Genomic DNA, 17,518 nt, shown 5'->3' with positions numbered 1-17,518 from the left:
GGGATAAGAATTTTCATTATCAGGTTAAAAAAAAATGATTACTGTGAAATTTTCCCCCATCATGATTATAGAGTGAGGCAAAAGCCTTGGTTTAAAAACTAATTTGGTATCTTGCCATACTTGAGATTCATACCTTTCCTCTGAATTGTCCCTTATGAGTTGCTTTATTTTTTCTTATTCCCCTTTAGTACTTTCTCCCTGGAATATTCTCTTATTTATTCTGTGTGAGTGATTTCTAAATGCTCACTTTTTATATCCTGTTTCTTTTTTTTTTTTTTAAGTTTTTTTTTGTTGTTTTTTTTTTTGTTTTTTTGATGTAGACCATTTTTTTAAAGTCTTTATTGAATTTGTTACAATATTGCTTCTTTCTGTCTTATGTTTTGGTTTTTTGGCTGTGAGGCATTCTCCCCAACCAGGGATCGAACCCACACTCCCTGCATTGGAAGGCGAAGTCTTAACCACTGGACCACCAGGGAAGTCCCTCCTGTTTCTTCTACACTTAGGATATTTTGTAACTGTTTCAGTCTCTTTTTATGAGTTATGCTTCATGGGCCCTGCTCAGGTTTTAAATATGATGATTTAAGATGCACTTCTTCTCCATCCTCCCATCGTAGAATATAGTGTGTAATATTAGAAGCTCATCATGAACGTTACTGATTGTTATCTGAAGCTGCACTGTGGTGATAGGATTCTAATACCCATTCCAGTGTGCGTGGCGGGGGGTTGGTGTCCCCGCACCAACAAGCAAGTTGAACATCAGCTGGGTGTCCTACAGTGCCACCCTATTCTGACACTGTCTACCTGGAGGTAGCATCAGATTGCACAGGTTAAGTTCCACAGGGTTGCTCCTGCCCCCGCTGCAGATGCCAGTCACAAGTCCAGGGTGTCACCTGTGCTTCTGACCGGACGGCTCTAAATCCTCCTTGGGTTTGATTAATTTGCCAGAACAGCTCACGGGACTCAGGAAACCAGTGTGCTCACTAGATTACTGAGAATATCAATCAAAAGCCAGATGAAGAGATGCGCAGGGTAAAGTCTGTGGGGAGGGGCGAGCAGAGTCCCAGCCCTCTCCAGGCGTGCCACTCTCCCCAAATTTCCACGCCCTCACCAACCCAGAAGCTTTCTAAACCCTATCCTTTTAGTTTTCTATGGAAGTTTCATTACGTCGGTGTGATTGATTAAATCTTTGGCCATTGATTCAACCGCCAGCCCCTCCCTGCTCCCCAGAGCTCAGGGCGGGTGGGACTGAGGGTTCCTACCCTCTAATCCCATTGTTGGCTTCCCTGAGCCGCTTCCCAAAAGTCACCTCATTAACATAACAAAAGACGCTTCTCACTCTCATCGCTTAGGAACTTCCAAGGAGTTTAGGGTTCTGCTCCAGGAAGGGGACAAAGACCAAATACTTATTTCTTATACATCACAGTATCACACATGGCAAGTCCTTTAGGCCTTCCAAAATGTTGGCAGTGGAATTTCGTTCTGTATTTTTGTGGGTTCTGCTGGTAGCATAATAATCCAACCAGTAAAACCATGATTCTGAATCCTTCAGGGAATGGATTGTTCTAGATAGCCAAGTTATTTGGCAGCTGCATTTAGCTCTCTAACCACTCAAGCTTTTAGATTAAATTTTACTTTTATTTTATTTTTATTATTGTTATTTTTTTTTTTTTTTTAGTGAAAACCTTTCAAGATATGAAAACCTCTGTCTTAGTATAGGCCTCTATAATAGAATACCATAGACTGAGTGGCTTAAACAGCAGAAGATTCATCCTGTGGCAGAATTCTTCTCCAGCTGTGAACCTGTGAAATCAAGCAAGTTCTGTGCTTTCAGAATACAATAGTGGGCCAGGCACAGAGTAGGCATTCCCATTCCCAAAGGAAGAAACAGGAAAGAAGGAAGGGGTGACAAGCCCCAGGCAAGTGCAAAACATAGGAAGGCAAACTCTAGGAGATCTCAAGGCTCGAGAATAATCCTCTTCGTCTTGATGCTCTGCCTTCCAGACCCACTGAAGCAGTAGTCTGCCGCCACAGCTTTCCCAGTGGGGGTCGAATCCCCAGGGCTCCGGTCCCCTGCCCCAGCAGAGCCGGGTGTTGGTCTTGCCCTTTGAAACCAAGGTGCAGGCAGTCCTCCTCCCCTCCCCCCATGGCCCTGTGGTGGAAATGACAGCCCGGATGATCTCTGAGCCACCTTGGAGTCCTTCTTCCTATGTCTTAAAGGATAGCAAATGTTCACAGTCAGGTAGCTCTATGGTTTGGCCCTGTAGGGTCCAGGAGGTCCAACAGTCTTCAGCTTCAGGGTTAGAATTTCAACATATGAATTCTGGGGGGACACAGACCTTCAGTGCACAGCACCTGCATACCTTATGCAGGTATGACCAACATAGTTTGGCCTTTCCACAATGATGAAATTTCTGATAATGCAGAGTGATTGGAGTATGAAGATAAAATATTCAAAATATAGATAGGTCATGGAATGAAGGGGGATTGGTCGCTATGGCATTCGCTTTCTAGGAAAAGTCCCCAGTGTTGAACAGTTTTTCTAGCTATTTGCCAACTTTCTTTTTCCTACCACTTCCTTCACATAAAATCTCAGGATTTTAGGTTTAGGGAGAGCTTGGACCTTAGGGAGCCCATCCTTTCTTTCAAGGGTGCTGTGCTTTAGTGCAACTTAAGTGGCCACTTGGGGCATCAAGCCTTTTACACACACTGAAAATACCAGAGGCTATGGGTGGTCCCCCTGAGCTCTGGAACCTGGCTTTACAAAGATGGAGTAAGAATACAGCCCAGAAAGAGGAGATGATGAGCTGCATCTCAGATTTGATACCAACACAAGGTCTATGGCCACCAGAGCCCCTAGGGAAGGTGAGTAGGTGACAGTTCAGGTGGTGGTCACCATCACCCCCCTCAGCCTTCTACCTTCTGTATCCTGTGAAGTTCTGCTGCTTACTTCCCGGCCATCACTTGATGCCATGAACATTATTGTTCTATGCCCTCTATTCCTATTTCTCATCTTGTCTGTGCTCTACCATCCTTTTTTAAATTTTTATTTTTATCAGTCAATCAGTCAATCAGAACATAGTACATGTGCAGGAAACGGATCAATCCAAAGGTATGTCTGTTCTTCAAGTCTCCAGCTTTCCTTGGCTGTGTGTTAATTGTTTCCTAGTTCTTCACAGCTTCAAAGGTTTCTTTTCTGCTTTTTTAAAAATTTAAACTTGCTATTTCTGAGAGCCATTTTGGAAGTTTGAGGATTCTCAAAGATCAGTCCCTCCATAACCATGATTTTACAGATATCCCTTCTGTGGAGCTTTGGCAGGAGCTGGGCTTTGGGGCTTCATTAGCAGCTGTTTTTCTTAAGGTTCCAAAAGCCCTGAAGGTTGGGGGATTAAATCTGTTGGACGTGACATTTTGCATGATTTCTGCTGATTTTTCCTCTCTTCCCTCATGAAGACATCTAATCTTCAATGTCCACTTACCTGGCTGAGTCTCTCATGGTGGGACTGGGCTTTTGTTTTCCTCTTGGAAAGATAAAAGTTGTTTGTTTTATGCTTTTCTTATCCTGGCTGCCCGGACTTTGTGATACACACAAAGCGGGGAGGACCCACAGGGCTCATGTAGTTCAGCCTTCTCCGTTTACGGCTCGGAAAGCTGAACCCAAGGCCGTCAGTCACCCCTGAGCTGCCACCCGGCCGCTGATGCCAGCCTGATGTTAGGGCTCCAGCTCCCACACATTCCTGTACTCAGCGGAATCCTGGCCTTTTCTCATACGAGGCCCATCGTGAGGTGTTTCGTCTCTGTCTTCTACATGTTTCTATCTCCCTCTGCTTCTTCTTCTCTCTGTCAGTCTCTGGCTTTTCTTTTTCCCAGGAGTGCAGTCTTAGGGCCTGAGTTGGCCTGTGCCTAGTGTGCTTTGGACCCCAGGCCCAGCGGCGGTGGTTGTGCCTTTGCTCCTCTGGAGCCCAAATGTCAGCCCGCAGATTGATCTGAACCTTCTGCCACCAAAACCAAGGGCTCAGGTTTAGAAAAGGACAAAGTCCATTCAGCATTCTGTGCAGGAAGGATTAGGATGTTAGGGAAGCAGTGCTTGGAGGAACTGTCTTGCAGCCACGTGTACAAAGCAAACACAGTGTCAGCCTTGTTTTCTAAAGAGCCATTTGCTCACACTTTACATCAGATTAGTAAAACTAAGTTTTCCACGTTAAAGAATGCTGTTATTGATTATTTTTTAAATTGGGGGTGGCCTTGGAGGGTGCCATAGAGATGATGGGGGAGCTGGCAGGCACCGGGAAAGGGTACTCCTGGGCATGTGGCTGCCCCCCCCAGCTGGCATTCAGACTACAGCCTTTGCAGGAGCCATGATGCTAGGTGGATGCTTCTCCGAGTGGAATGGACACGACTCTCCTTGTTCCAATCTCGTCACCTTCTCTTCCTCTCTCCCCACCCTTGGCACAAATTCTCAAATTAAGTAATGGAATGAATGGGAGCAGTGGAGCCCAGCATTTGCCTTGTCCTTGAAAGGCAGTTTTGGGGAAGTGCCCGCAGTGGATGGCATTCCCAGAATGGCTCTGTTTTGGCAACTTAAAACGCATTTATCCTTGACCTAGTAAAGGCTGCCCTGAATGTTTAAGTATAGGCCTAAATTTGGTTGTGTCCATATGTCTCGTATGTGTGAGTTTACATATGCTCTCTGTGTGCTAGAATTGATCAGCTCCTACAGGAGGGGCCCTCTGGTTCTTTTTGTACAGAGTCTAGATAGCAAAGAAGACCCTTGACTTTCTCCATGAGGTTTATGACAGTCAGGATGCTTTTGGCCACAAGTAATAGGAAACCCCTTTCAAAATGGCTTAAAGAATATATAAAATGTTTGCTTTCTTACATTACAGGAAGTTCTGAGATAGAGTGGTTCAGGGTTGACTAATTCAGCAGCTCAGTGACACGTGAAGACCCAGGTTCTTTACCTGTTTCTGCTCCACCGTCTTCAGCAAGATGCCTGTGCTTTGCTGCCCTCATGGTCTTGGGACAGCTGCTGCACTGCTGAAATGTAGTCACAGACAGTGTCCAACAGAAGAGGAGGTCATGTCTTCCGATGCATCTTTTTAAGAGTGAAGAGGCCTTTTCTAGAGACCCCCCCAGCACACTTGCCCTCACTCCTCTTTGATTAGGCTTGGGCCACATGCCTCCGCTCCAAGCAGACCTGAGGACAGGCGTTTACAGTGGCTGGAGGACATCAGAGGCACATGATAGATCTCTAGTAGATCTGAAAGAATAAACGAGAAACAGGATAACCTCCATTGGCTTAGAATTTACCCCTGAGTTACATGGGGGAGGAGTGGAGACTCAGAATTTCATTTGACAGTCAACAGGGTGAGTGGCAGGGTGAAGTCTAGAGTTCCTTCCTTCAGTCCTACAAACAGACGTGGAGAGAGACCCTGAGGGGAGACCTTGGAGGGAGAGGGTCTGTTATCTACGCCCGCTTCTTTCCTGCTGTCTTCTCTCCCATTCTCTCTCTTTTGGTTCCCTTGAAAAAACTATTTTAAATGCCACGTCCACCTCCTCATAGTAACTGACACTCAAGTGTAAGTGTAATTTTAACTATGCCACTGTGTCATTGGAGTGTAATTACAATTGCATCACTCTGTCACTGGAGTGAAATTTAGAAACCTGTTGCATCTCCAGCTGGCTGTGAGATTTCTTTCAACAGGTGACTTCTGTGTGCTTTTCCAGCTCCTGAGGGCCTCCATGGACTCTTCCTGCCCTTCCCCCATGCCCCGACCCAAACCACCACAGCCTTACCCTGTACCCCCAGTGCCCGGCCCAGAGTGGCCTCTCAGTAAATATATGTTGAATTAAGAATGAACCTGCCAGGAAAAAAGTTCACAGAATTAGCCCTCCCTTTTCCTTTCCTCATCTGCAAGAGGAGCGCCATTCAGCACTTCTTCAAGGTATTTTGAAGAGAGTGAGATAACTAATATTTCTTGATTTTCCTGAGTTTATCCTTCTCTTTGTCCTTCGGCCTCTTCTGATTTCTCTGAGCTGAGATAGTGCGAATCACATCTCCTTGACGCATGAAGGTGATAAAAATGAGGAAAAAAAAAGGTACTATGTCCCCCCATTCTCTGTCTCCTGCTCCACTACTTTTTCTTGTAGAAAAATTCTTTCTTAGGTTTGAAATTTGCTTAGAGATAATTTTATTCACCTTTTCTAGGTCTTTCCTAGAGGAATTTAAACTTTCAAATCATACAAATCAAATATCTCGTGATTTTATTTGTCAATTATACCACATAAAGCTGAAAAAGAGATAATAAAGAGAAGAGGCAGCCTGAGAGGACCCGAGGGCACAGACGTGCAGCAGCGAAGATGCAGCTTCTGACTTTGGTTAAAAGGGTCCTGCCTCCCTAGGGTTGGTCCCTGGAACTCCGTTATTCGTGGATATGACATTAGGTTGCTGTCTAGTCAAGCTGAGATCTTATGTTTTGACTTCTGAGGAAGTGTTTTAAATGCTTGCTTTCTCAAGGCAGAGTCGTTTGGTTTCTATTTTCTTTTGAAATAAAACTTGCTCTTAATATCTGATTGAAAATGATGTATTCTAGACATAGGGACTGATGAGAAAGTAAAACATGTAATTTTTCAATGTGCCTTGTAAGAAAACCACCTTTGTAAATAAAACCAGCACGTGTTTCTCCATCACCACCCTGAGACACCTTCCCCATCTCTCCTGCATAACTGAATTGAAGACCCAGACTCTTCCAGGCAGCTTTTACCAAATAAGAAGTATAGACAAGAAGCCCACCGTGAGATGGGTCACCCCTACTGATGTCCTGGCCATAACAGTGGGCAGAGGAAGACCACCGAGAAAATAGTTTGCTGGGGAATAAGACCTGTGGGAAGGTACTGGGATGAGGTAAATTTTCCAGGAAGGCTAGACTCACCTGGGCAGGTGGATGCTGTAGGAGGCTTTCAGGGTGACTTGACCAGAGTAACCAAGTGTGGGTGACCTAGTGAGCATAAGTATCAAGGCTTCTCATACAGGAAAACACCAGCCTCATCCTTGATATTTTAAAAAGCAAAATAGTATTTTCAGCAATATTATTGTCTTTGATGGTGAAGAGGCGACTCTTTGTGAGTAAAGCTACAGGCATGTACTTCTGGAAATACTACATGAAAGCATTCAGAATTTCTTCTCAGAAAGCAGAGGACAGATTGGATGACTGAAGTAAGGCCTGGATTGGGTTTTAAAGTTAGCAACTGAAAGGTCATCTAACATTCCAGGGCCTTATCTTGCCTTTTGTAGGCAAAAGGCCCCAGTGATCTGTTCTCACCACCTGGTTCAGGGCAGAGCTCCTTGGTGCTCTGCTGTCTGTTCTGAAACCCAACGCATCAGATTTCTGAAGCCTTCCTCAGATCAAATGCAAGGCAGAAAGGACTTTTTTTTTAATTGTATTTTATTTATTTATTTATTTATTTTTTTTTTTAATGTCTGAAACATTTATATTAACATATTTCCATATTTAATTGTATTTTATGAGAAACATTTATGAAGTAATATTATGATGTATAAATGGGATATTGGAGAAGAGAGGAAAAAATTCAATAGCAGCAAGTCAAGATAAGCCTTTAAAAAACCAAACTGCAGTGCAGTAAGATGAAAATTCTCTTTCCAGGCCCTGGAACGTGTGTCTTGTCTCTGGAATCACAGCCGGACAGAGAGAAATACCCTTGGGCTGAAGTAGTTACCTGTTAGGTTAAGGAGAGCTTAAGGCCCCATCAACCCCAAATTCCTCAACCACTCTACCCTCTTATTTACTCTGCAGCACACTGCTTAGGGTTAGATATAAGAAAGGGCCGAGTTCTGTTTTCCAGAGGCTGCTCTTAAAGTAATCACAGGCTGACGATGACTTTGGAGGCCTTTCTACTGGTGGATGTGAGGCGCGGGAACGTGTATCAGTTCCCTGCCCTCTCCCTCACCTTGCTTATCAATTCCACATCGCGGCAGCGCTAAACACCACTCACTAGCTTGCTTCTCTCTTGCCCCTCTCCTGGCCCCGAGACAGTCCTGGCTCAGACCGTCAACTCCTCCCCTCCCCCCTCCTCCTCCTTCCAAGCTGGCCCAGTTCTGACAGTTGATGGGAAAGTGCACATGGGCTCTCAGACCTGAAGTGGAGTCCTGTGAGCATTGTGACCCTGGGTGAGTTCCTTATGCCCCAGTGTCTTTATCTATAAAATGGGAATGATGGTGGTCCTCTCACCACCCCACTGCCAAGTACCGACTGGGCATGGAATTCTGTTGTGAGCCAAATAATAGATCATAAAATTTCAGAGTTTCACCTTATAAGAAGAAATCATAGAGAAAACTGGGGTCCCACGTTATGTCTGAGGGGTTAATTCAATAGTTTGGATGGTCATACAGAGTGAAGTAAGTCGGAACGAGAAAAACAAATACCATATGCTAACACATACATATGGAATCTAAAAAAAAAAAAGGTTCTGAAGAACCTAGGGGCAGGACAGGAATAAAGATGCAGACTAGAGAATGGACTTGAGGACATGGGGAGGGGGAAGGGTAAGCTGGGACGAAGTGAGAGAGTGGCATGGACTTATATATACTACCAAATGTAAACTATATAGCTAGTGGGAAGCAGCATAGCACAGAGATCAGCTCAGTGCTTTGTGACCACCTAGAGGGGTGAGATAGGGAGGGTGGGAGGGAGACACAAGAGGCAGGAGATAAAGGGGATATATGTATATGTATAGCTGATTCACTTTGTTATAAAGCAAAAACTAACACACCATTGCAAAGCAATTATACTCCAATAAAGATGTTAAAAAAAAAATAGTTTGGATGAAGTAATGCTGGCAAACCAAACTGCTACCATAAGACAAGTCATTCCTGGTGACAAGTCAAACTATTAAAATTACTTAAAAGAAGACAAATTTAGCCATCAGTTTTCCAATAACTTGTGAAGAAATTTAACCAGGTTATGTTACCTGGGAGGGGATTCTGGTTTCTATGCTTTGCTGTGCCTTTTTTGAGAAAACAGCTGATTAAAAAGAATACAGGTGTCCCGTGCTGTCTGAGCCTTTGCTGTCAGAACTCAGAAATCGAACAGGCACAGATAAACTTTCAGACAAATCCCTCACTTATCTGAGCTCTCTCAACTTGCCATCCAAAACTCAGACACCATATTATTTTGAATAAAGTAGAGTCCCTCAAACTTAACTCATCTTCTGATCTCTCCTCATTTAAACTCAGAAACTGAATGAATTTGGAGGGTAGAGGTACTTGTAACTGATATTACTGAAATGAACTTGATTCCTCCAAAGAAAGCAGTTAGAATGTTTCAGTGTGGTCTTTTTAAGAAGAGATGGGCCCTTTAGAATGAGTCCCAGAATAAAGTTTACAGTGTAATGTTTGCTGCAGAGAGGATTCCTGGTCATAAGCAATAGAAGCTGACTCTGCTGATGCAAAAGCCTGTTCTCCGATACTGACCGGCTGGAGGAGTCCTAGGAGGGCTAGGAAACCAGGCCCCAGGCTAAGCTTCTAGGATCTGGCGGCACATCACCCAGGCCTGGTCTCATGAGGGAGCCTTGGCTACGGTCTGTCCCAGCATCACGTGTACAGACAACTCTAAATGGAACTGCCTCTGCCACAGTCACCAGTGCCACCTTCACCAGTGTGAGGAGTGCCACCTCCCACTAGTGTCCCTGCTGGCCAGGGCCAAGGGGAGACAGGGAGGGAGAGGAGAGCTCTGCATACTTACCTCCACTGTCACCCACTCCTGATGTTGTCTGGCGTGGGTGCGACTAAAGGACCAGGACCCGCTTATAAAAAAGCTGAGCATCAAGCTCTGGCATCTCTCCTGGAGATGTGGGATCACAATGCTAGAAATCCTCCAAGTGCAGGAGAGCGTGGGCAGCCCCAAATAGGTCAGGTGCCCTCTAGAACAATGGTCAATATTTGCGAGCTGTAACCCTTCAGTCGGTGGCAAATCAGTTTAACAGACCAAGGCCCAGCTTACTTGCGTTCCTCTTCTATTATTATTTTTTAGTGAAATAAAACAGAAGACAGAGTATTGTTGTATCACTTGAGTAAGAGTAAATTTCATCCTGTGAAACTTTGGTTTCCCTCGTGTGGAATCTGCATCTGTGTATCTGAGCTAGTCAAAGGTATTTTGTTACCACAGGTCATCAAAAGCTCCTGCACCAGCGTGTTCCACTGCTCCAAGGGTTTGCTTTCAGTGTCACTCCCCGTTGCACTTGTTTTCCAGGCACGGTATTTCTCTCTTTTATTGTCAGAGCCCCTCAGTGTCCCCTCTCTTTCTCTTTCTCTCTCTCTCTTTCTCTCTCTCTCTCTCTCTCTCTCACACACACACACACACACACACACACACACACACACACACACACGATGTCCACTAGCTCCTGGGGGGCTGTGAGGTTTCTTGTTAATGTCCAGTAAGTATTACATACAGTTAAAGGCTGGCCTGGTGACCTACTCGCTGTTATAACATTGTGTCCACGGGAAATTAGGATCTGAGTTCGGAAGACAAAGCTTTAAAAAAAAAAAGCCTCTGTTGAGATTGGTGCCTGTTACAATTGTGGGGAATGGTTGTTACAACGTGGATAAAACATTTCAACCTAGACTTTTGACCCCAGAGTATTTATGTAGAAAAAAAAATTGAACAGTGGAGAGCTTTTTTTTAACCCTTTATCTCTGTGGAAATCAGCATCACTGTCTTTATTTTAGTCTTGGTTTGAAAGCAGTCTGTTCTGACCTTGTAATGTTATCTCTGCAGGTCCGTTTACTCGACCTCATCCGGCCTTGTGGCGAATGGTTTTTGGTGAGTTACCTATTAGTCGGTTTAAAAATCCATTCTACTTGAAGCAAATCTTTTTCTGTATATTGTAGCAGTTTTCCTTACCACTCTACTGTAAAACTTAATAGCTTTTCACTTTTTGGTGTTCCTGATATCAATTTTTTTATTAAAATGCTCTGCCACAAAAAAGTGCTGGTGACAGCTGAAATTCTCAAACACGTGAACTGTTTTCAACCCCCCGCCCCTACCCCTCTCACCACCCCGCCCCCATGCTGTTGTCTGTTAATGCACAGGATTTGACATGAGGGAATGTGGCTTGTTCTTTCTGACGTTGCTCTTCGCTAGTGCAAGCTCACGTGCATCGTATGAGCACGTTTGTCTCGTCAGCATCCAGGAGAGACTGAAACCCCGGCAAACTCCCCCAGTGTTGTGAATGGGAAAGAACTTAGAAAAGGAGAAGTCTTAGCAAAGAGCCCTGATTTGAACTAAGGTTTAGTGATAAGCATCTCATATAAATGTTGGATCTCTTATGGTTACTTGATTTCTAGTCCAAAGAGTAAAAAACCACCTGAGTGGATTTAAAGCATATCTTCAGAACTTCAGATATTGGCTTCACCTTACCTAATCATCAAATAAATTATTCAAGGTTCAGAAAATTTAATCTTATGCAAAAGGACCGAAAAATGGACATTTTGCTCAAGTTTGTTTATTTTTCACCCTTCAGAGATCATAGGCAAATCTCTTTGAATTTAGTAATGAACCTTGGTCGTTCGCTCAGCAGGTGTTCACCGAGTCCTTCTGCGTGGGTGGCTGCTCTGGCCCCGAGGCTGCAGGTGGAGGGGCCCCGGGCAGGGAGGGCAGCTATAGCAAACACACTATGAAACAAATCAATAATCAAAAAGTAGCTGATGTCAGGAAGCGCTAGGAAGTTTATTAAAACCACAAGATGCAATAGTGACTAAGTAGCTGCTTTCACCTTCAGGTGAGGGGTGGCTTGAAGGAAGTGTGCTTAAGCAGAAACCCACCTGCAAAGAAGGATCCAGGCAAAGATGCAGGGAGGAAGGCCAGGCTAAGGGCAAGACTGCCAAAGTGGTCCCCAGCTAGAAGAGGCTTGGTGTGTCCCCAGTCAGTGTGGCCGGAGGGTAGCAGGCCTGGGAGTGGTGAGAGAGGCAGAGCTGGGCACAGATGGGACCCCACAGGGCTTGTGAAGGGCAGGAGGAAGTCATGGGAGGATTTTTTTTTTTTGCAGAGAAGTGCATGATTCATTTACATTTCTTAAAAGATAGTCCTGGGTGCATTATACTTATAGCTCATGGACTTAATATTGCTGCTTGAAGTTGTGTCCTTTTTAGCTAGTTGGCTACATCTGAGTTTTTCAGATTTCAAATGGTCCATCATAAGTAATGAGCAGTTTTATTTCTTCCCTGGGATCATGGAACACTTGGATAACCTGATGAGAACTATAGACCCTTTCCCAGTACACACATGCTCACACACACACACACACACACACACACACACACACACACACACAGAGTTCTGTGTATTATATCTGGGGCTTCAGGGATGTTGAAGACCAACTGTGAACTCTAGGTTAAGAGCCTCCTGCTGCACAAACACTTTCTTTCTGTCTTAAAATAATTATTTCAAGAGGGTGTAGTAGGGGGTGTTTGAAGTGAAAATCAGTAAAAGTAGCTGGTACATAATATATAAGAAGGTTATCATATAAGTTTGCCTAAAAACACGTGTGCCCTGGGCCCCGAGATGCATGACTGAGTCAGCCGTGCTACTCGCAGGCCCCCCGAGCTCCCTGAGGACCGGGAGAGGCCCCTTCTGAAGGCCTGTGCTGTAGCCGCTATGGAGAATTTCAGCCACGGACATTCTCTCCTCTGGAGCAGCTCCCTGGGAACTGGTGCCAGCCCACTTTGGATGGGGTACTGTGGTCCAAGGTCATTTGTATCACAGCGTCTAGATGTTCTACATACGCATTTTCATTCTAGCAGGAAAAGAAGTGACAAAGCCACTGGTGGCTGGTTCTCAAGTCTTTCTAAAATGTATTTACAGGCTTTTGCCTTCTTAAAGTAGATTATTAACTGTCTTTTTTAAACGATATGGGGTGATTATTAGGATACCAATTACGATATGATGTGACAGTAATGTGATGCCCACAGGGACTAAGGTGGGGTGTAAGATGGGGATGAGTAACCCTGGGCCACCTCTCGCCTCCACACCTGTCTCTGTCTCTACCCCAAACTGGCCTGTCCGCCTGGCTTCGCCCATCTCCGGTCTACTCTGCACCCAGTGACCAGAGTCCATTTCCTGAAATGTTACCTACATCATCTGATTTCCCCATTTGAAACACATCAGGTGCTCCTTCTTTGACTTAAGATCAAGTCTGCCGTCTTCGCCGTGGCCCCGAGCCCTGACCATCGCTTCATAGCCGCCTTGCTCCGTGCCCCTCTCTGCCAGCACCCAGCCACGTGCTGGCTCCCAGACCTCATTCCGGGGACCTGCCTGCTCGCCTCTGCCTGCCTTCCCTGCCTGAATGCCGCGTCCAGTCCTCCACGCTCTGGCCCGTGGTCTGCCACTCCTCCAGCTCTCAGCATCAGCATCAACCCTTCTCAGAGAGGGTTACTGACTCCTCTCGGTCTGAATTAGGACCGTGTGTCAGACTCTCATCACAGGAAAGACCAGCTTGTCACGGGGGTCTCCACAGCCCATGTTACAGCACCAGTGTCCGCTTTGGGCCATGAGCAATTTGAGTACAGCGTGTGTTGTGCGTCTGACACCGGCTCTCTCCCCGACTTGAGGATGTTTCTATTTCCCTCAGGGCTCAGCGTGCTCTACTTCCTGTTCCTGGTGTTCCTCCTCTTCCTGAACTTTGAGCAGGTTAAATCCCTGATGTACTGGCTAGATCCGAACCTTCGATACGCCACAAGGGAAGCAGATATCATGGTATGTACTTGTCTGCTGTGTCTTAGAGAAACTGGTTGACTCTTGGGTATAGGAGGTAATTGACTTCACGTTTTAAATTGGTCCTTCTCCATACTTCCTACGTAGATATCTAAACACCAGGTCTCTGGGCAGGTTGGTGCAGTGCGTGGTTCCATGAATGATACAGTCCAGGGAAATGAATCCTCTCCTGGCCCAAAGGGGGTGGTAAGAAGATGTGAATATTATCATCTGGCAGCCGTGGGTGGGAATTGGGCCTCTGACACTTGTAAGCTGTAGGACCTTGGGCTACGAACTTATAGCCTATTCCCTCTTTTGTAAAGTGAAATAATACTTATCTTGGAAGTTTATTGTGAACTAAACGAAGGCCTAACATGATGCCTCGCACACACCAGGTCCTCTGAGGGCGGCTACTCCTGCTCCGTCAGTGTCACCCTTGGCCCCTCTGCTCCCTGACCCCGGCCCTGATGCTGTGATTCTTCCCGCTTGCTTGCCATGAAGGGGCCAGTTGTAATGATGGAGGCCATTTCATTCATTATTTTTATTAAATAACAATAAATACTTTTATTCTGGGCTAAAACTACTCTGTACTTTGACTTTTAGTGAAGAGACTATTTTATACTGTAATACTGTTCCTTTCCTTTTTCACTTTTTAAAGTGCCTACCATTTAGTGCAGATTGAAGAAACACCTAGTGATGATCAGAATAGGAGAACAGGCATTTGGACCGTAGATGGGTCCTTGTTTAACAAACAAAAAAGCAATACAGAGGGACTTAATAAACTGTCCAAGAAGTGATCATTCCTTATAGCATAGTTGAGATTGGTCAGACCCTTCTTGGAATGGTGTTTCCAGATTTTATCTTTATCTTTTATAAAGGACAAGCTAAAGACAAAAATAAGAATGCCAAAAATTATTTAAAAGTGTCAAGGAGAAAAGTCTGTCTTGGAGTTTCTTCCTCTAAGAAAGAGAATGGTACAGGGTGATGTACAGCTTCTAATGATGCTGTTAATGACAGTTACAGTGAGGTTGACAGCAGTTGCTCATTGTGGATTGTCTGCTCTGCCAGGCAGTGTGCTGGGTGCTTTATATACAGTCTATATATTACTGTCTCCATTTTACCAAGGAGGAAATAGAAGCTTAGTATAAGATCCCTCTGGGTCCAAAACCTACATTTCCCCCTAGGCCCGTGCCTCAGGCATATAGTTATTATAATAACAAGTGTTTGACACTCACAGGCATCTTACAAAATGGAGATCGGGAGAAGGATATCCCAGATTATATTTCTCCCAACAAGTTTCTTGGGTTTTTAAGCAAAATTGGTCATATTACGAAGTAAACTAACTTCAGGTGGATTTGCTGTTGTGTCTCTCAGTCTTGTTCTCACAGTCAGTGGGGGGAGGTTGAATCTAATAATACTTTGACATCTGCCTTCCTTAGGAATTTGACATCACAGGGGCATCCGATTGTCACAATTACAGCCCCCAAAGAGCTGAAACCGGCATTTAAAACTAGTTTTCAAGGATTGGCTAATTCTTTCTTGCCAAACAAAGCGTGAGGCTGTTTTCAACTTCTGCAGTTCCAGGTGGTGGTAGACCAGCCTCAGTCTTCTCCATCTCCAATCCCTTATCACTTTTTACTTCCTTAAAGGAATCTTTTACAGTTCTGTTCATTGATGGCTCTAGAGAAACGCATTCCCTTGTTAGAACCTGTGGTAAGGAGGAGCGCCTTTATGCAAGACAGAAGCCTTTAGTTGCCTGGCTCCAGGAGCCCTCTGCCTTCCCATTTCTTCAGCTGCCGCCTATTCCTATTCCTGGTACCAGGCTCTAGTCCGTGCCTGGTATCGCACATTGAAATTCAGACTCCCTTTTCCCTTAAAATTAATATTATAACTTGGAGTTGGGGGTGGGGGACAGTCATTGAAATCCTATTAGAGGCAGTCTTTTGTGTAATTGGAAACTTTACTATGTTCCTAAATATTTATTCTATTCAAAAATATGTGTTCTAAGCTTCAGACGAGCTTTGTGAGCACATCCGAATTGGAGATTGGGTGGTCTGGAGCAGCAATCTTCCATTTAGTAAATACTCCCTGAGCTTTTCCTCCGTGCTAGACACCGTGCTGGTGGTAGTGGGGAAGAGGGTAGGCCCAATGGCTCCCTGTACCGTTGGAGCTTAGACTCTACAAGAAGGCAAATTAAACAAATTATTGTTGGCTCTTTTTCTAAGTGAGTTGTCTAAGACAACTCCAATAATTTTTTAAAATTTTATCAACACAGGCCCAATCTTGTTTCATTCCACCCTCCCCCCGCCACCAACACACACATATCTTACATTATCAGACATTATATCCAAATATATGGATTTTTTTAAACATAACTACAATGCCATTTTCAGTCACTTAAAGGTAACAGTATGCAGTGTTCACATTTCCCCAGTCACCTCGTAAAGTTTTTTTTACAGTTGATTTGTTCAAATTAGGATCCAGACAAGGTCCCCATATTGCCTTTGTTGCAGCTCTTAATCTGCAGTCCCTCCATACCGTTTTTCAACCTCGAAGTTTGTTTGTCAAAGAAGCCACATTGTTTATTTTATGTAGCTTCTCGAGTCTGGATTTTGTAGCTTGCATTTCCAGGGTGTCATTAACGTATCTCTCTGTCCCCCTGTATTTCCTGTAAACTGGAAGTTAGATGTAAAGGTTGGATGGGGTCCAGATTCCAGTCCAGTTTCCATGGCAGGGCTGCTCATAGATGTTGCTGTGTATCACACTAAGAGCCACACGGTGTCTAGGTGTCTCTCTTTTATAACATTAAGCTTGATCATAGGGTCAGGAGGTCAGCATCAATTGTAAGATGCACCATCAATTACAAGTATGACTTTGGGAAGGGGAAAAGGGAAACCTTATATTATATGTGCACCAAATATTGTAATATGTTGAAATATCCACCCAATTCTCAAAATGCTAAATGTGAAAAAGATGTGTCCTAGAATCAAGAAAGCACAATGTGGGGGAGAGGAGGGCTTCTGACGCTCGGAAGGGCCCACTCACAGTGAGGGAATCAGCGTGGACAGGGAGAGACCTTCGGGGGGTTGGGGGATCGGAGGGGAACGCAGCCATCGTCTCGCCCGCCTGCTTGGCCCCAGGCCTGAAACTCTGCCCTCCAGGGTCCCCTCTGGCCACAGAGGTCCTGAGCCTAAGCCCCGCCCCCCAGAGCCTCTTCTGGCCTTTTTATTATTTTTTTTTCTGTTGTGGTTCTGTTTTGCTTTGTTCTTGTTTCATTTTTATTTTTATTTTTTCTAATGTATGTTTTATTTTTGTAATTTTATTTTATTTTTTATTCTTTGTTATTGTTCTGCTCCTTTTTGTTTGTTGCCCTTTTTTTGTTGTGTTTCTGTGTCACTGTGTGGCTTGCGGGGGGTCTTGGTTCCCAGGCCGGGTGTCAGGCCTGAGCTCCTGTGGGAGGAGCACTGAATCCAAACCACTGGACTAACAGAGAACTTCAGGCCCAGGGAATATTACTCGGTGTGAGCTCTCCTGGAGGTCCTCATTGCGGCACCAAAACCCAGCTCCACCAAAACCCAACTGCCTGCAAACTCCAGTGCTGGACGCCTCAGGCCAAACAACCAGCAAAACAGGACGCAGCCCCACCCATCAAAAAAAATGAGACGACAAAAATATATGTTACAGATGAAGGAGTGTGGTAAAAACCTACAAGACCAAATAAATAAAGAGGAAGTAGGCAATCTACCTGAAAA

The 17,518-nt window shown here is 44.8% G+C and overlaps 1 protein-coding gene across 1 annotated transcript in view; it reads left to right on the top strand.

Annotated features, from left to right (window-relative positions):
• PTDSS1 (phosphatidylserine synthase 1) overlaps positions 1-17,518 on the top strand; it is a 66,484-nt gene that overhangs the window by 13,071 nt on the left and 35,895 nt on the right. Inside the window, exons 3-4 of the mRNA XM_059901416.1 lie at positions 10,794-10,838; positions 13,645-13,769. Coding sequence (XP_059757399.1) covers positions 10,794-10,838; positions 13,645-13,769 — 170 coding nt within the window. The remainder of the gene's footprint in view (positions 1-10,793; positions 10,839-13,644; positions 13,770-17,518) is intronic.

This window comes from Balaenoptera ricei, chromosome 17 (genome assembly GCF_028023285.1).
Source record: "Balaenoptera ricei isolate mBalRic1 chromosome 17, mBalRic1.hap2, whole genome shotgun sequence".
In the NCBI taxonomy this organism is placed as follows: domain Eukaryota; kingdom Metazoa; phylum Chordata; class Mammalia; order Artiodactyla; family Balaenopteridae; genus Balaenoptera; species Balaenoptera ricei.
The sequence above is the reverse complement of the archived record's forward strand: the minus strand, read 5'-3'. Positions and strand labels throughout refer to the sequence as shown.